Raw genomic sequence first — 18,571 nt, 5'->3', positions numbered from 1 at the left:
GCCTGCCACAGCATGGCTTGATAAGTGGTGCGTAGGTCTGCACCTGGGATCCGAACCTGTGAACCCTGGGACACCAAAGAGGAGTGCATGAACTTAACCACTATGCCACTGGGCCGGCCCCTTTTTCATATATTTTTAAGTTATGTTCAGATTGACACAAAATATTAAGTTGCACATTTCTGGTGAGATCACCTTTTTATCATTTCCGGTGAGATCACCTTTTTATCACTATGTTCCTCTTTCTCTCTAGTTATCCTCATTTACTTAATTAGCTTTCTTTTTGTTACATGGTGTGTGCAAACGGTTAACACGTCAGCCTTGTTTGCCCAAACCCTGCATATTACAAGAAAACGACTGACCCTTAACCAGCTTCTGAGAGATAACCTCTGAGCCCTTGGAATATCCTGTCTAAAAACAGTGCTTTTGTATGCCTGAGGCCTTGGGCCATGCTGCATCAGTTTGACCAACGTTATGAACTTAAATGTGTTTCTCCCAAATTCCTATGTTGACATTCTGACCCCCAGTACCTCAGAATGTATTTGGAGATAGGGCTTTAAAGAGGTAATTAAGATAAAATGAGGTCATCTGGGTGGACCCTAATCCAATCTTACTTATGTCCCTATAAGTAGATCAAGACATACAGAGAGACAGCTGGAAATGCACATGCACAGAGAAACGGCCATGTGAGGATGTAATGAGAAGGCAGCCATCTGCAAGCCAAGGAGAGAGGCCTCAGAAGAAACCAAACCTGCTGACATCTTGATTTTCCAGTCTCCAGAACTATGAGAAAATAAATTTGTCATTTAAGCCACCCAGTCTGTGCAATTTTGTTGTTGTTGTTTTAAAATACAACATAAAAGTGACCATCTTAATAATTTGTAAGTATACAGTTTAGTAGTATTAAATACATTGACATTGTTGTGCAGCCATCACTACCATCATGCCCATAACTCTTTTCATTTTGTAACAGAAACTCTGTACCTATTAAAGAGTAACTTCCCATTCTCCCCTCCCCCCAGCCACTGGCAACCACCATTCCAAGTTCTAGCTATGATTCCTACTACTCTAAGTACCTCAAATAAGTGAAATCACAACATTTGCCTTTTGTGACAGCTTATTTCATTTACCATAATGTCCTCAAGGTTCACCCAGGTTGTAGCATATTGCAGAATATATCACATTTGGCTTATCCATTCATCCAATGATGGAAACTCTGTTTCTTCCATCATTTAGCTATTGTGAACAACGCCATTATGACCATGGTTGTAGAACTATCCCTTTGAGACCGATTTCAATTCTTTTGGGTATATACCCAGAATTGGAATTGCTGAATCATATGTAATTCTACTTTTAATCTTTTGAGGAACCTCCATACTGTTTTCCACAACAGCTGTATCATTTTACATTCCCATCAACAGTGCAGAAAGGTTCCGATTTCTCTACATCCTCACCAACACTTGCTCTTTTCTCATTTTTTCCACTACAGTAGCCATCCTAATGGGTGTGAGGTTATATCTGACTGTAGTTTTGATTTGCATTTCCCTAATGATTAAGCATCTTTTCATGTGCTCCTTACCCATTCATATATCTTCTTTGCAGAAATATCTATTCAAGTCCTTTGCCCATTTTTGAATTGGGTGGTTTTTTGTTGTTGAGTTTTAAAAATTTCTCTATATTCTGGATATTAATCACTTATCAAATATATGATTTGCAAATATTTTCTCTGATTCTGTGGGTGCCTTTTTACTCTGTGGATACTTTTATCTTTTGGATGACAATGACCCACATATTCTCTTCTAATGAAGGAGATGTGTAGCTATAGGAAAGTGACTTCCAAAACTGATTTGTTGATTATGATACTCCATTAGCTTCAATGGCATTGTCAGATGGCTAGTGTCTTTTGATGCACAACATTTAATTTTCGTGAAGTCTATTTTGCCTATTTTTTCTTTTGTTACCTGTGCCTTTGGTGTCATATCCAAGAAATCACTGCCAAATCTAATGTCATGAAGTGTTTGTCCTATGGTTTATTCTAAGAGTTTCACTGTTTCAAGTCTTATGTTTAGGTCCTTCTTCCATTTTGAGATAATTTTTGTACATGGTGTTAGGTAAGGGTCCAATTTCATTCTTATGCACGTGGATATCCAGTTTTCCAAGCACCATTTTTTGAAAAGACTGTCCTTTTCCCATTGAATGCTCTTGGCATCCTTGTGAAAAATCTCTTGACTATATATGTGAAGGTTTATTTCTGGGCTCTCTATCCTATTCCATTGGCCTATATATGTCTATCTTTATGCCAAGACCATACTGTTTTGATTCCTATAGCTTTGTTGTAAGTTTTAAGGAAGTATGAGTCTACCAGTTTTCTTCTTCATTTTCAAGATTGTTTGGGCGATTTGAGGTCCCTTGAAATTCCAAATGAATTTTAGGATGGGTTTTTGTACTTTGCAAAAAATATCATTGGGATTTTGATGTGACTTGCATAGATTCTATAGATCGCTTGGGGTAATGTTGACATTTTAACAATATTAAGACTTCTATCCATGAACCTGAGATGTGTTTCCATTTATTTCAGTCTTCTTTAGTTTCTTTCAGCAATGTTTTGTAGTTTTCATTGTACAAATCTTTTACCTCCCTGGTTAAGTTAATTTCTAAGTATTTCATTCTTTTTGATGCTATTGCAAGTGGAAGTGTTTTTAAAATTTCATTTTCATATTGATGATAGTGTATAGAAATGCATCTGATATTTCTGTGTTGACTTTGTATCCTGGTACTTTGCTGAATTCACTTATTAGACCTAACACCTTTTTTATGGCGTCTGTAGGATTTTCTACACATATGATAATATCAGCTGCAATGAGATAATTTTACTTTTTCCTTTCAAATTAGGATGCCTTTGATTTCTTCTTCTTGCATAATTCATCTGGTTAGAATTTTTAGTACTACGTTGAATAGAAGAGGTGAAAGTATGCATCATGGCCTTGTTCCCAACCTTAGATGAAAAGCTTTTGCTTTCATCATCAAGTATTATGTTTTCTGTGGGTTTTTCATACGTAGCTTTTATTGTGTAGAAATAGTTTCACGTATAGCTTTTATTATGTGGAGATCGTTTCCTTCTATTTCTATTTTGTTGAGTGTTTTTACCTGGAAAGGGTGTGGAATTTTGTCACCTGCTTTTTCTGCCTCAATGGAGATGAGTATGTGGTTTTTTCCCTTCCTTTTGTGGATGTGATATATTACATTGGCCAATTTTCATATGCTGAACCATCCTTGCATTCCAGGAAAACATCTCATTTGGTCATGGTGTATAATCCTTTTAATATGCTGCTGAATTCGGTTTCCTCCCGTTTTGTTGAGGACTTTTGCATCCATGTTCATAAGGGACATTATTCTGTGGTTTTGTTTCTTGTAGTCTATTTCACTGGTTTTGGTAACAGGTAATACTGGTGTCACAGAAGAAGTTACGAATGTTCCCTCCTCTTCAAGTTTTTGGAAAAGTTTGAGAAGGATTAGTATTGGTTCTTCTTTAAATGTTTGGTAGAATTCACTAGTGAAGCCATCAGGTCCAAGGCTTTTGTTTCTTGAGAGATTTTTGATTACTGAGTCAATGTCCCTACTACTTATAGACTAGTTACTCGTCTATTCAGATTTCCTATTTCTTTGTGATTAAGTCTTGGTAGGTTTTAAGTTTCTAGGAATTTGTCCATTTCATCTAGGTTATCCAATTACTTGGCATACAATTGTTTACAGCACTCTCTTATAATCCCTTTACTTCTGTAGAATCAGCAGTAATGTCCCCACTTTCACTTCTGATTTTAGTAATTTGAGTTTCCTCTCTTTTCTTCTTAGTCCATCTAGTTAAAGGCTTAGCACTTTTGTTGATCTTTCTGAAAAAACAACTTGGTTTCATGATTTTCTCTATTTCATTTAGCATTGCTCTAATCTTTGTTATTTCTTTCCTTCTGCTGGCTTTGAATTTTGTTTTCTAGTTCCTTAAGTTGTAAAGTTAGGTTGTTGATTTGAGATCTTGTTTTTTTTAATACAAGCACTGATAGCTATAAATTTCCCACTAAGCACTACTTCTACACCTTACATTTATAATTTTGTCAATTATACCTCAGTAATGCTGGGGGAAAGAAAAAGAATAGGCCTTGTTGGGCCTGCAACACCTCCTTACCTAAAGATAAAGAGCCCTCACAGCCTCTGAGGGGCTTTTTGCCTTGTGCGAAAATATCTTCCGTGTCAAACTCAGTGTGCACTCCTTTATTCTGCTTAATCACAGACGTCAATGGCCCTCAGGCACACTCACTGTTTTCTGGACGTCAGACCTCATGGGGAAGGGGTTGGTGCCTTGCCACTGCACCACAAAGTGAGTTGTGTAGAGCTCAACATCCTTGTCAGATTTCGAGTTGAGGTGCTGGCCCTGTGGCGTAGCGGTTAAGCATGTGTGCTCTGCTGCTGGCGGCCCGGGTTTGGATCCCTGGCGCACACCGATGCATCACTTGTTAGGTCATGCTGTGGCAGTGTCCCTCATAAAGTGGAGGAAGATGGGCACGAATGTTAGCCCAGGGCCAGTTTCCCCGGCAAAAAAAAAAAAAGAGGAGGATTGCCATGGGTGTTAGCTCAGGGCTGATCTTTCTCACACACAAAAAAGAAAAAGTCAAAAAAGATTTCGAGTTGATCTGCTCCAAATGGGGCCATGGGATTACTGACACATTGCAAAGAGCTAGATCATGCGCATTCAACCACCTCTTTTGCTATAAGTAAACTCTGTAGCACCTGATCCCAGTGTGTATGTCTTCTGTTCTCCATGACTTCAAATCAGGCACTGGTCTATTTCCTGAGTGGCACATACCTGCCTTGTGACCTTGGCCACACAGCTTGGATAGCCACAGAGTGATGAAACATAGAAAAATGCTATAAAAGACTTTCTTATACAAAATACAAAACAAATTCTCCAAATGTGAACAATATTTGGGCCATAACTGAAAAACTACAAACATTATTTAAATTCAAGGAGTTCAGGGCCTGCCTGGTGGCGCAAGCAGTTAAGTGAGCATGCTCTGCTGCAGTGGCCTGGGGTTCGCTGGTTCGGATCCTGGGCGCGCACCGACGCACTGCTGTGGCGGTGTCCCATGTAAAGTGGAGAAAGATGGGCATGGATGTTAGCCCAGGGTCAGTCTTCCTCAGCAAAAAAAGAGGAGGATTCGCAGATGTTAGCACAGGGCTGATCTCCTCACCAAAAAAAAAAAAAAAAAAAAAAAAAAAGTAAATTCAAGCAGTTCATGCCTATATAAATTATTTGATGCCTTATAAGCCATCTTGAAAAAGCCTTCTAACATTCTCTTCATTTAATTTGTTTCTCAGTGGTATAATTCTATCATCTACTATACATATATTCCGTAAGGTCTCTCTCCAGTATGAATTCTGTGATGTACTTTGGGCACTGAACTAAACCTAAAGGACTTCCCACATTTGTTACATTCAAAGGGTTTTCTCACCAGTATGAATATTCTGATGTACTTTGAGGGTTGAAATGAGCCTAAAGGACTTCCTGCATTTGTTACATTCAAAGGGTTTCTTACCACTATGAATACTCTGATGCTGAATAAGTCGTCCACGCACACTAAAGGCCTTGCCACATTCCTTACATTCATAGGGTTTCTCACCAGTATGAAGTCTATGATGTACAATAAGTTCATGGTTAGTCCTAAAAGTCTTCCCACACTCTTTACATTCATAGGGTTTCTCACCAGTATGAATTCTTCCATGTTGAGCAAGGTTTGAGGTACGACTAAAGGTCTTCCCGCATTCTTCACAATGATAGGGTTTCTCACCAGTATGAATTCTGTTATGTACTTTGAGGTCTGAAAGACGAAGAAAGGCCTTGCCACATTCCTCACATACATGCGGTTTCTCACCAGTATGAATTTTTTGATGTGCTCTAAGGTCTGAAGGACGACCAAACGCCTTCCCACATTCCTTACATTCATGGGGTTTCTCTCCGTTATAAACTCTGTGCTTTAGAATAAGAGATGAATGTTCTGTATATATGTATATTTTTCCAGAGATAATTATTTCATATCTTGATTCCAGATCTAAAACAAATAAGAAAAAGAAATGTTTCCTTGACAAGAAAATGTTCTACAAATGCATTAAGACAAAAGTGAAAATCTCACCTATTAGAGATGACTTAAAGAACTCTAAAACACAGTTATGAACTTGAAAACATAAAAGGAGAGTTCAGAAAATAAGTTTCTGCAGTAGAGTGCTGGTAAATGTTTAACAACCAGCTCTACACACACACACACACACACACACACACACACACTCACAGAAACATACACAACACACCCAGCCCTGATTTGTAGTGCTTGCCAATGTCTATGGTGTACATGCTCCCACCAAAGGAAATTTCAAGCTATCAATATAATGTAAACAAACCCAGACTTAGAATATGTCAAATCTTGTCCCTAGAGAGCCACTAACAGCCAGCTCTAACATACTCTTTCCGTCTAAACTATAAATATATACACATACTAAATTTGAAAAGGCAATTATTTATCCCTGATCATTCTTCAATTACAATTCCCATAAAAATACACATTTCCACCACAGTAGTTCACTTTCCTCTATACAGCCATGTGTACTTTTTTTCGCGCTTCATAAAAATTAAGATACTGAGAATCTTTACTTAGTTATCCTCTCCTAAGATTTTATTTACTGTCCTTACAGCTGTTCAACCTGTTTTATTTCTTATGTCTTTTCTCAGGTCCCTCTCTAGCCTTCCCTTTTAACCAAGGCCAACCATTCTGATAATCCCTGGGGGAGGATGTTAGGCAATATTCTGAAACATACCAGGTCTTATGGTATTGTGAACTTTTAGGGACTTGGGACAAAAGAGGGAACCTGAATTATACAACAGAGTCTAGAGGAAGACTGCCAAGAATTATATGAAAAAGAATTGGCAGTTGTGGGTTGAAGGATAAAAGTCTATGTGAAGCAACATCTTGAGCCAAATCAAAAGCACTTAATGAGGAGCCTATGACTTGGGGGCAAAAAATTTCTTCTTGTGACGAGATTATGGTACGTGTACAAAAAGCTGAAATAATATTAACATTATTCAAAATAGCATAAAAATAGAAATTAATAACAAATATGAGAAAACGAAAAGCGTTTCCATGTGGAAATGGTAATGCCCTCTCCAAAAATGCTGGATCACTTGCAAAGAAAAAACTGAAATGGAAGAATTTTAGTAAATGACTATACAGAAAATAAGCACATAGAATCTTGGGCATGTAATTTTACCACTCAGAGAACTCAAAACTTAAACTTTCTCTTTAAAAGAAAATGAGTTGAGGATCAAAGCCCAATATGTAGAAAATATATGACAAGGCAGAGGAAGGCAAAAAAAGCAAGGTAAAAGCAGAATATAACGAGTGAGAAAACAGTAGCATTAACAAATCAATCAAAGAGGTGGTCCTTTAAAAAACTGTTACAGGGAGTGATGTGAGCATCATGGTGGAGTGAGCTTTCCTGTAAACTTTCCCCGATAAGATACAATAAAAACGACATTCACATACCAACAAAGGACACTCACACAACACAAAATGACAGCTGAAAGACCCAAACAGCGACACAACTGAGAGTGGATGTGCTGGAACCCCTGGAGGAAGTGGGGAGAGGTAAGGAGAAAATCTACCCCTTCCCATCAGATCAGCATCTCTGGGTCCTCGTGGCTCCTGGGGTTTGGGCGGGGCTCCTGGGGTTGGGGCGGGGGAGGGGAAGCCCTCTGCGGGAAAACCGTTGCTCTCCAAGTTCTCTCACAGCCTGTGGGAAGTTCCCACACAGGAGTCGGAACTGTTGCAGGGGTGCCGTCAACATTTGAGCACCCCAGAAAAGCTGATAGTGAGGGAAAAACTAGAAGCCCCCCAGGATCCGGCAAGCAAAAGAGAGAGCCCATTCCCCCTAAACGCCCAGCACTTCAGCTCAGTTCGTCAGTTAGAGCAGTCACGGATCACAGTGGGCTCAGACTACACAACCCTTGACATCCACCCAGTGACGGCAGGTGGAAATTGCAACCAGATATTTTTAGGAAGATGAAAAAAAGCCAAATACAGCAGGCACGATGCAAAAAATACATTAAATCGCAAGACCAGAAGGAAAATGACAAGCACCCAGAAATCAACCCTGAAGGCACAGATATTTATAACCTAAACAACAGAGAATTCAAAATAGGTATCATAAAAAAACTCAACAAATTACAAGAAAACTCAGATAAACAATTCAACGAGATAAGGAATTTCTTCACAAGAGACAGAAACCATAAAGAAAAATCAATCAGTATTGTTGGAGATGAAGAACACAACGGAGGAGATAAAGGAAAATCCGGAATCTTTAAAGAACAGAGCTGACAATATGAAGGAAAGAATTAACATTATTGAGGATAGGAATGCAGATATGCTCCAGATGGAGGAGAGAGAACTAAAACTAAAAAGAAATGAAGAAATTCCCTGAGAAATAACCGACTCTAAATTAGGAAATGCAACATAAGAATTATAGGTATTCATGACGGAGAAGGGAGGGAAAAAGGAACAGAGAGCCTATTCAAGGAAATAATAGCTTAGAACTTCCCAGTCTGGGGAAGGAACTGGAAATATCAGTAAATGAGGCCAATAGGCCACCTAAATATATCAACACGAAAAGGCCCTGTCCAAGGCATATAGTAGTAAAGCTGGCAAAAGTCAATGACAAAGAAACAATATTACGGGGGCCGGTCCCGTAGTTTGGTGGTTAAGTGCGCACGCTCCGCTACTGGTGGCCTGGGTTCAGATCCCGGGCGCGCACCGACGCACTGCTTCTCCGGCCATGTGGAGGCCGAGTCCCACATACAGCAACTAGAAGGATGTGCAACTATGATATATAACTATCTACTGGGGCTTTGGGGAAAAGAAGGAGGAGGACTGACAATAGATGTTAGCTCAGAGCTGGTCTTCCTCAGCAAAAAGAGGAGGATTAGCATGGATGTTAGCTCAGGGCTGATATTCCTCACAAAAAAACAAAACAAAACAAAACCAAAGAAACAATATTACGGGCAGCTAGACAAAAACAAAAAATAACGTACAAAGGAATTCCCATCAGGCTCTTGGCAGATTTCTCAGTAGAAACTTTACAGGATAGGAGAGATTATAACGATATATTCAAAATCCTGAAAGACAAAAACTTTTCAGCCTAGAATAATCTATCCAGCGAAAATATCCTTCAAATATGATGGAGAAATAATAACTTTTCCAGATGAACAAAAGCTAAGGGAGTTCATGGCCACAAGGCCCACAGTACAAGAAATGCTCAAGAAGGCCCTAATCCCTGAAAAAAAAGAAAAGAGAAAGGAAATACAAAGCTTGGAGTAAGGAGAAAAATAGGTAGACAAAATCAGAAAAATAGTAGCTCTTTATTACAACAGGTTAGCAACCACTTAAATACAAAAATCAAAGATCAGAGGAAGAAAAATACCAAAAATAAATATAACCTCATCACTTTAAACACACACCCACAACACAAGATGGATAAGTTGTGACAATAATAACTTAGAAGGGGAAGAGGAAAGGGATTGAATTGACTTAACCTAAGGAAATAAGAGGCCATCTGATAATGGAATATCTCATCTACAAGATTTTTTATACAAACCACAAGGTAACCACTAAACAAATAATCAGAACAGAATCACATATGATAAATAAAGAGAAAACTAAAAGAGTCATCAGATACAACTACCAAACTGAATGGGTAGTCTGAAACACACGGAACGAGAAACAAAGGAAATGCAAAAGAACCGGAAAATAAGTGATAAAACAGCAACATTAACCCCTCAGATATCAATAATCACTCTAAATGTAAATCTGAATTGAACTCTCCAATCAAAATACACAGAGTGGCAGGGTGGATTAAATAGCAAGACCCAACAATATGGTGCCTCCAGGAAACACATCTCAGCTCTAAAGACAAACAGGCTCAGAGTGAAGGGATGGAAGACAATACTCCAAGCTAATGGCAAACAAAAGAAAGCAGGTGTTGCCATACTTATATCAGACAAAGTAAACTTTAAGATAAAACAGGTAATGAGAGACAAAGAGGGGGAACATATAATTATAAAAATGACACTCCACCAGGAAGACATATCAATTATAAATATAAATGCACCCAACATAGGATCACCAAAGTACATAAAGCAACTATTAACAAACCTAAAAGGAGATATTAAGAACAACACAATAATTGTAGGGGATCTTAATACCCCACTTACATCAATGGATAGATCATCCAGACAAAAAGTCAATAACAGCGGACTTAAATGAAAAACTAGACGAGATGGACTTCACAGACTTATACAGAGCACTCCATCCAAAAACATCTGACTACACATTCTTCTCAAGCGCACATGGCACATTCTCAACGATAGACCATACGTTGGGAAACAAACCAAGCCTCAATAAATTTAAGAAGACTGAAATCATAACAAGCATCTTTTCAGACCATAATGCTATGAAACTAGAAATCAACTACAAGAAAATAACTGGGAAAGTGACAAAGATGTGGAGTCTAAACAACATGCTACTGAAAAACCAATGGATCATTGATGAAATTAAAGTAGAAATCAAAAAATATCTGCAAAGAAATGAAAATGAAAACACGCCATACCAACTCAAATGGGATACAGCAAAAGCAGTCCTGAGAGGGAAATTCATAGCAATACAGGACCACCTTAACGAACAAGAAAAAGCATAAATAAGCAAACTTAAATTACGCCTAAGAGAACTAGAAAAAGAAGAACAAACAAAGCCCAAAGTCACCAGAAGGAGAGAAATAAGAAAAATTAGAGCAGAAATAAATGAAATTGAGACCAAAAAAACCAGTAGAAAGGATTAATGAAACGAGTTGGTTCTTTGAGAAGATAAACAGACAAACCTTTAGCCAGACTCAGAAAAAAAAGACAAAAGGGTCAAATAAATAAAATCAGAAATGAAAGAGGAGCAATGACAACAGATACTACAGAAATACAAAGGATTATAAGAGAATACTATGAGAAACTATATGCCAACAAATTGGACAATCTAAAAGAAATGGATAAATTCTTAGAATCATACAACCTTCCAAAACTGAACCAAGAAGAAATGGAGAATCCGAATAGACCAATCACAAGTAAAGAGATTGAAACAGTAATCAAAACCTCCCCAAAAATAAAAGTCCAGGACCAGATGGCTTCTCTGGAGAATTTTACCAAACATTTGAAGAAGATTTAATACCAATCCTTCTCAAACTATTCCAAAAAATAGAGGAAGATGGAACACTTCCTAACACAGTCTACGCAGTTCCTAACACAGGTCACCCTGATACCAAAGCCAGACGAGAACAATACAAAGAAGGAAAATTACAGGCCAATATTGCTAATGAGCATAGATGGAAAAATCCTCAACAAAATATTGGCAAACTGAATACAGCAATATGTTAAAAAGATCATACATCATGACGAGGTGGGATTTATACCAGGGATACAGGGATGGTTCAACATCCACAAATCAAGCAGTGTGATACACCACATTAACAAAACGAGGAATACAAACCACATGATCATCTCAATAGATGCAGAGAAAGTATGTGACAAGATCCAACATCCACTTATGATAAAAGCTCTCAACAAAATGGGTATAGAAGGAAAATACCTCAACATAACAAAGGCCATTTATGACAAACCCACAGCCAACATCACACTCAACAGGGAAAGTCTGAAAGCCATCCCTCTGGGAACAGGAACAAGACAAGGGTGCCCACTCTCGCCACTCTTATTCAACATAGTACTGGAGGTTTTGGCCAGGGCAATTAGGCAAGAAAAAGAAATAACAGGAATCCAAAAAGGCAACGAAGAAGTGAAACTCTCACTATTTGCAGATGACATGATTTTATATATAGAAAACCCTAAGGAATCCATCAGAAAACTAGTAGAAATAATCAACAACTACAGAAAAGTCGCAGGGTACACAATCAACCTACAAAAATCAGTAGCATTTCTGCATGCTAATAACGAACTCACAGAAAGATAACTCAAAGAGGTAACACCATTTACAACTGCAACAAAAAGAATAAAATATCTAGGAAGAAATCTTACCAAGGACGTGAAAGACCTATACAATGAAAACTACAAGACATTATTGAAAGAAATCGATGACACAAAGAAATGGAAAGATAACCCATCCACGTAGATTGGAAGAATAAACATAGTTAAAATGTCTATATTACCTAAAGCAATCTACAGATTCAATGCAATTCCAATCAGAATCCCAAGGACATTCTTCATGCAAATAAAACAAAAGAATCCTAAAATTCATATGGGGCAACAAAAGACCCCGAATAGCTAAAGCAATCTTGAGAAAAAAGAACAAACTGGCGGCATCACAATCCCTGACTTCAAAACATACTACGAAGCAACAGCAACTAAAACATCATGGTACTGGTACAAAAACAGACACACAGATCAGAAGAGAACAGACCTGAAAGCCCAGAAATAAAACCACACCTATACGGACAGCTAATGTTCAACACAGGAGCCAAGAACATACAAGGGAGAAAGGAAAGTCTCTTCAATAAATGGTGCTGGGAAAACCAGACAGCCACATGCAAAAGACTCAAAGTAGACTGTCTGCTATTGCCATTCACAAAAATTAACTCAAAATGGATCAAAGACCTGAAGGTGAGACCTGAAGCTATAAAACTCCAGGAAGAAAATGTAGGAAGTACACTATTCATCATTGGTCATAAAGGGATCTTCTCAAATTCTATGTCTACTCAGACAAGGGAAACAAAAGAAAAGATAAACAAGTGGGACTTCATCAGACTAAAGAGCTCCTGCAAGGCAAAGGAAACCAGCATCGAAATGAAAAGACAACGCAGCAGCTGGGAGAAAATATCTGCAAACCATATATCCGATAAGTGGTTATTAATTTCCATAACATATAAAGAACTCACACATCTGAACAACAAAAAAACAAATAACCTGATCAAAAAATGGGCAGAGGATATGAACAGACATTTTTCCAAGGAAGATATACAGATGGCCAATAGGCACATGAAAAGATGTTCTACATCACTAATCATCAGGGAAATGCAAATCAAAACTACACTAAGATATCACCTTACACCCATGAGAATGGCTATAATCACCAAGACAAAAAATAATAAATGTTGGAAAGGATGTGGAGAAAATGGAACCTTCATTCACTGCTGGTGGGAATGCCAACTGGTGTAGCCTCTATGGAAAACAGTATGGAGATACCTCAGAAAATTAAAAATAGAAATACCTTATGATCCAGCTATCCTAATTCTGGGTATTTATCCAAAGAACTTGAAATCAACAGTTGAAAGAGATTTATGCACCCTATGTTCACTGCAGCATTATTCACTATAGCCAAGACGTGGAAGCAAACCAAGTGTCCATCAACAGATGATTGGATAAAGAAGATGTGGTATATATATACAATGGAATACTAATCAGCCATAAAAAAAGACAAAATCGTCCCATTTGCAACAACACAGATGGACCTGAAGGGTATTATGTTAAGTGAAATAAGCCAGACAGAGAAAGACAAACAGCGTATGACCTCTCTCATATGTGGAATATAAACTAACACACAGACAGAGAGAAGAGTTTGGTGGTTACCAGGCGGAAGAGGGTTTGGGGATTGGCACAAGGGGTGAAGGGGTGCATTTATATGGTGACTGACAAATAATAATGTATAACTGGAATCTCACAATGTTATAAATTATTATGACATCAATAAAAAAAAATAAGACTGACCCATACCCATTGTTCATGAAATATGGAGGATCCAGAACTCTCTAACAGCTGGTGGGAATGTGAAATGGTATAACAACAAAGTAAAATAATTTCTTACTAATTTAAATTTATAATCTTATTTATCTAACCTAAATTTAGAATCTTACAAATTTAACCATATGCCAACCATACAATGCAGGCATTCAACTTCTAGGTATTTGCCCACAAGAAATGAAAGTGTATGTCCATACTCATAAACATTCACAGCATCTTTATTATTGCCAAAAACTAGAGATGTCCATCAACAGTTGAACAGACGTCCATTTAACCAAATGTCACATAACAACCTAGATGAACCTCAACATCATTACGCTGAGTGAAGAAGCAAGACAAAAAATTTCACACCGTATCATTCTATTGAAACGGTAGAAAATGCAATCAACTCTATTGTGATAGAAAGTAGAAAGTAGATCATTGGTTGCCTAAGGAAGGTGGAAGAAGAGAAGGAGGAAGGATTACAAAGGGACACAAGGAAACTGTTGTGAACTGTAGGAGGCTAAAAACATGCTAACTACCGCCCCACCCTCCCAAGACAAATTCAACTTAGAATACTACCTTATGTGAGGGAACAACACCCTACGCGATACAAAAACTGATTAAGTTACAGATGTTGAGAGGAGGAGCTTGTCCTGGATAACCTGGTAGGGTCCAAATGCAATCACTGGTACCCTTATTAGAGAGAGGCAGACAGAGTTTTGAGAGAGAAGAGAAGGATGCAATATGACCATGGAAGCAGACACTGGATGATGCGGCCACAAGTCAAGGAACACTTGCAGCAGCCAGAGGCTGAAAAAAGCAAGGAATGGATTCTCCCCTCGGGTGTCTGCTGACACTTTGATTTCACACGTCTGAAATACAGAACTGTGAGACAATAAATTTATTTTAAACCACCTAGTTTGTGGTAATTTTTTATAGCAGCCCTAGGAACCAAACATACAGGCGAGAAATGTGTTCATTATATTGACTGTGGTGATGGTTCCATGGGTGAATATATACACATACCAAAATTTATCAATTGTACACTTTACATATATAAAGTTTATGTTAGTTATACCTCAATAAAAATTTTGCTAGAAAAGGAAAGGAAATCACAGAATTAGACTATGATGATTTTGCAACTCATAATGAATTCCATTATCCAGGCAGTGAGAATTGGCTGATAATGTCACAAAAGGAGATAATCAGACATGAGGTCCCTTCAAAGAAAAGAACATATCAGTTTTAACCTTTTCAAAAAGAGCAAACCTGAGTGTGATCAAGACTCTAGATTCAGCTGCCCATCAGCAGGATGTACAGAGGAAGGTGCTAAACTGCACCTTTAGTATGCATTCAGTCCAATCCAGAGTGAGTTTTTGTTCAGTAATAACCTATGTATGTATACAGTGTAACTCTGTAAAGCTGGCCAAAGAAAAACCAGGGAGTTTATAATTTGAGTAAATACCAGAGAACACATTGGTAGAGGATATTTGATAGCCCAGAGAGGTATCAGTTTAATAAAGTGTAGCCTGAAACTACAAAGAGAATGGAACTAGCAGATAGGACAGTAAAAGTTATTATAACTATGTTCAGGTATTTAAAGGACAATTTCAACATAGTGTGAGAAGAAAAGGGATGATATGAGAATAAATCAAATGGCACTCTAGAGAAAAAAATATAATATCTGAAATGAAAATTTCATTGGAGGCAATTTAAAAAGTGACTAGAGATTAAAGAAGAAAAGATCAGAGAACATGAAGACATAGAAACAGAATTTATCCAAACTGAAATAAAAGAAAAATGATGGGAAAAAAAGGAAAACAATTTCACTGATCTATGGGACAATATTAAGAGGCCTATCATATGTATAATCGGGACCCAGAAAGAAAGGTGAAGCATTTCTCTGAGGGAAAAACATTTGAATAAAGTAGCCAAAATGTTTCTATAGTTGAAATAAAATACAAATCCACAAATCAAAGAAGTTCAGCAAGGCCCAAGCAAGATACACACTCACATAAAATGCACACACCAAGACACTCCTAATCACATTTCTGAAAACAATAATAAAAATAAAATCTTAAAAATAATCGAGGTAAAAGACACATTCAATATAGAGGAATAAGAATAAGAATTACCATAGAAATTATACCAGCCAGATGGTGACTGAACAATACGTGTAAATGGTTGAAAAGAAAAAATTTTAACCTAGAATTCTATACGAGAAATAATAACTTTCAAAAAATAAAGAACAGTGGCCGGTCCGGTGGTGTAGCGGTTAAGTGCGTGCTCTCTGCCTCAGTGGCCCGGGGTTCGCAAGTTCGGATCCCAGGTAGGCACTGACAAGGTACCACTTGTCAAGCCATGCTGTGGCGGCCTCCCACATAACGTAGAGGAAGATGGGCACAGATGTTAGCCCAGGGCCAATCTTCTTGAGCAAAAAGAGGAGGATTGGCATGGATGTTAGCTCAGGGCTGATCTTGCTCACCAAAATAAAAAATAAATAAAGAATAAAAACTTCCACAGACAATGAAAGAATTAATCAGTAGCAAACCTGCATTACACAAAATGGTAAAGGAAGTTCTTAAGCAGAAGAGAAATAATACCATGTAAAACAGTGGCTCTACCTAACAGAATGAAAAACATAAGAAATCGTGAATATGTGGGTAAAAAGAAGAGACTTTTATCATCGAATTTCTTTGAAAGATAAATGAGTCAGAGTTACGTGAGTCAGAGTTTGAAGCAAAACACATAAGACATATACAGATACATAACGAGGGATGTACTCAGGAAACATTAGCTAATAAGCAAGTTTTATCAGAAGTTGGTTACACAGTCTATATCAGGCTGTTACTTCCCAGTATGGTTCTAGAACTTCCAGTTAGCAGGGCAGGCAGCTGGGCAAGAAAGTTGGAAGTGAAGTGAGAGAAACAAGAACAAAGTAGAACCCTAGAAAAAGATGGACTGGAACCTGTGCTGACATCTTGTGTCCTCCAACTCTCCAACTCTGACCAGGGGGAATTCTGCAGGAGAGGCTAGCACCTTTTTCATGGAGCTAAAGACTTAACACGCCCCAAGAAGTACCGAAGCTGAAGGAGGAGATGAGGCGGGGACAGGGAAAACTAGGTCCAGCTGCTGACTCATGCCAACATGCCTACCAAGCTGTTCAGTGACCACATGCATGAGCTCTGAGACAATGTCCGGGCCCAACGACATTCCAAGCAGAAGAATATGGTTTCTGCTTCTTTTTCACGTTGCCAATCTCACCCAAAAAGTCCCTACTGGTCTAGGCTAACCCAGAATTATCTAGAAAAGGAAATATGGAGAATGTTTCACTTGAGCTATTTTGATAAGAAAAATCCACTGAAGAGTGACCAGAAGTACCTTGTTAAACAGCAGAGGAAGGTTTCCTCTGCTTAGAGAGGCTTAGAGAGGCTTAAAGGCTTAGAGAGATTGGAACAGCTTAAATAAAACAATGTATTCCGGGATGTATCATGCATAGAAACAACAACAAAAATATGACAACCATAGTACAAAACGCATGTACTAGAAATGGAAGTAGACTGTTGTAAGAGCTTTAAAGATACTATGCAATACTATTTGAGGTGGACTGTGATGTTAAAGATGCATGTTGTAAAGACTAAAGCAACTTTAAACAAAGAAATATTTTAATAAACCAATAATGTAGATAAAATGAAATTCTAAAAAATACTGAATTGAACCAAAAGAAATAGGAAAAGAGAAAATAAGATGTAAACTTAAAACCAATCATATGTACAAAAACACTAAACGTAAATATTCTAAACATTCCATTTAAATTAGAACAAGTTGGTTAATTTGGAAAATAAAAGAATGCAATTATATTCTGTGTATAAAAATCCCTTCATGTGGGTGAGGACGATTGGCCCTGAGGTAACATCTGTGCCAAGCTTTCTCTATTTTGCATATAGGATGCCACCACAGCATGGCTTAGCGAGTGGTTTGTAGGTTCGCGCCTGGGATCTGAACTTGTGAACCCTGGGACACTGAAGACAAGTGCGAGAACTTAACCACTACCCCACCGGTCTGGCCCCAAGAATCCCATTTTAAATATAAAGATCTCAAGAGATAAAATGAAAAGGATGGTAAAAGATATACCACACAAATGCCATGTAGAAGAAACCTGGAGTGTATGTACAAATATCAAAGTACCAATATAAGAAACAAAAGGAAAGCATTGCTAAAGATCTTAACAGATATTTAAAGGATAATAAAGAAATATAAAGAAAACTATGTCAATAAACTTCACATTTTAGATGAAATACACAATTCCTGAAAAGATACAATTTGCCAAAACTGGCTCAAGAACAAACAGAAAATCTGAATAATCTCTTATGTTAACTGAATTCGTTATGAAAAACCTTCACACAAAGAAAACTTGAAGCTTGGACTGCTTCACTAGTAAATTTTAATCAAACTTTTAAGGAATAACAACACCAATCTTACACAAACTCTTTCATTAAAAGGAGGAGTTCGGAATACTTCTCAAGTAATTTTATAAGGCCAATGTATACCTGACACCAAAATCTGACAAAGATAATAAAAAATTATAGACCAGTATTAATCACAAATGTGTACATAAAAATATAAGTAACCTGAACCTAGCAATATAAAAAAAGTGACTTTACCTCAGGGATAAATGCTTGGCTAAGATTCAAAAATCAATCAAGA

At 37.7% G+C, this 18,571-nt stretch overlaps 1 protein-coding gene across 5 annotated transcripts in view; it reads right to left on the bottom strand.

Annotated features, from left to right (window-relative positions):
- LOC131396797 (zinc finger protein 607-like) overlaps window positions 1-18,571 on the bottom strand; it is a 96,377-nt gene that overhangs the window by 15,764 nt on the left and 62,042 nt on the right. Inside the window, exon 5 of one of the 5 annotated variants that reach the window (XM_058529229.1) lies at window positions 207-6,098. The exons of the other annotated variants lie outside the window; for them this stretch is intronic. Coding sequence (XP_058385212.1) covers window positions 5,485-6,098 — 614 coding nt within the window. The 3' untranslated portion in view covers window positions 207-5,484. Of the gene's footprint in view, window positions 1-206; window positions 6,099-18,571 lie in introns of those variants that run through there. 5 annotated transcript variants of the gene reach the window in all.

Source organism: Diceros bicornis, chromosome 34 (assembly GCF_020826845.1).
Source record: "Diceros bicornis minor isolate mBicDic1 chromosome 34, mDicBic1.mat.cur, whole genome shotgun sequence".
Lineage (NCBI taxonomy): Eukaryota > Metazoa > Chordata > Mammalia > Perissodactyla > Rhinocerotidae > Diceros > Diceros bicornis.
This window is presented reverse-complemented; position numbering and strand designations above follow the sequence as displayed.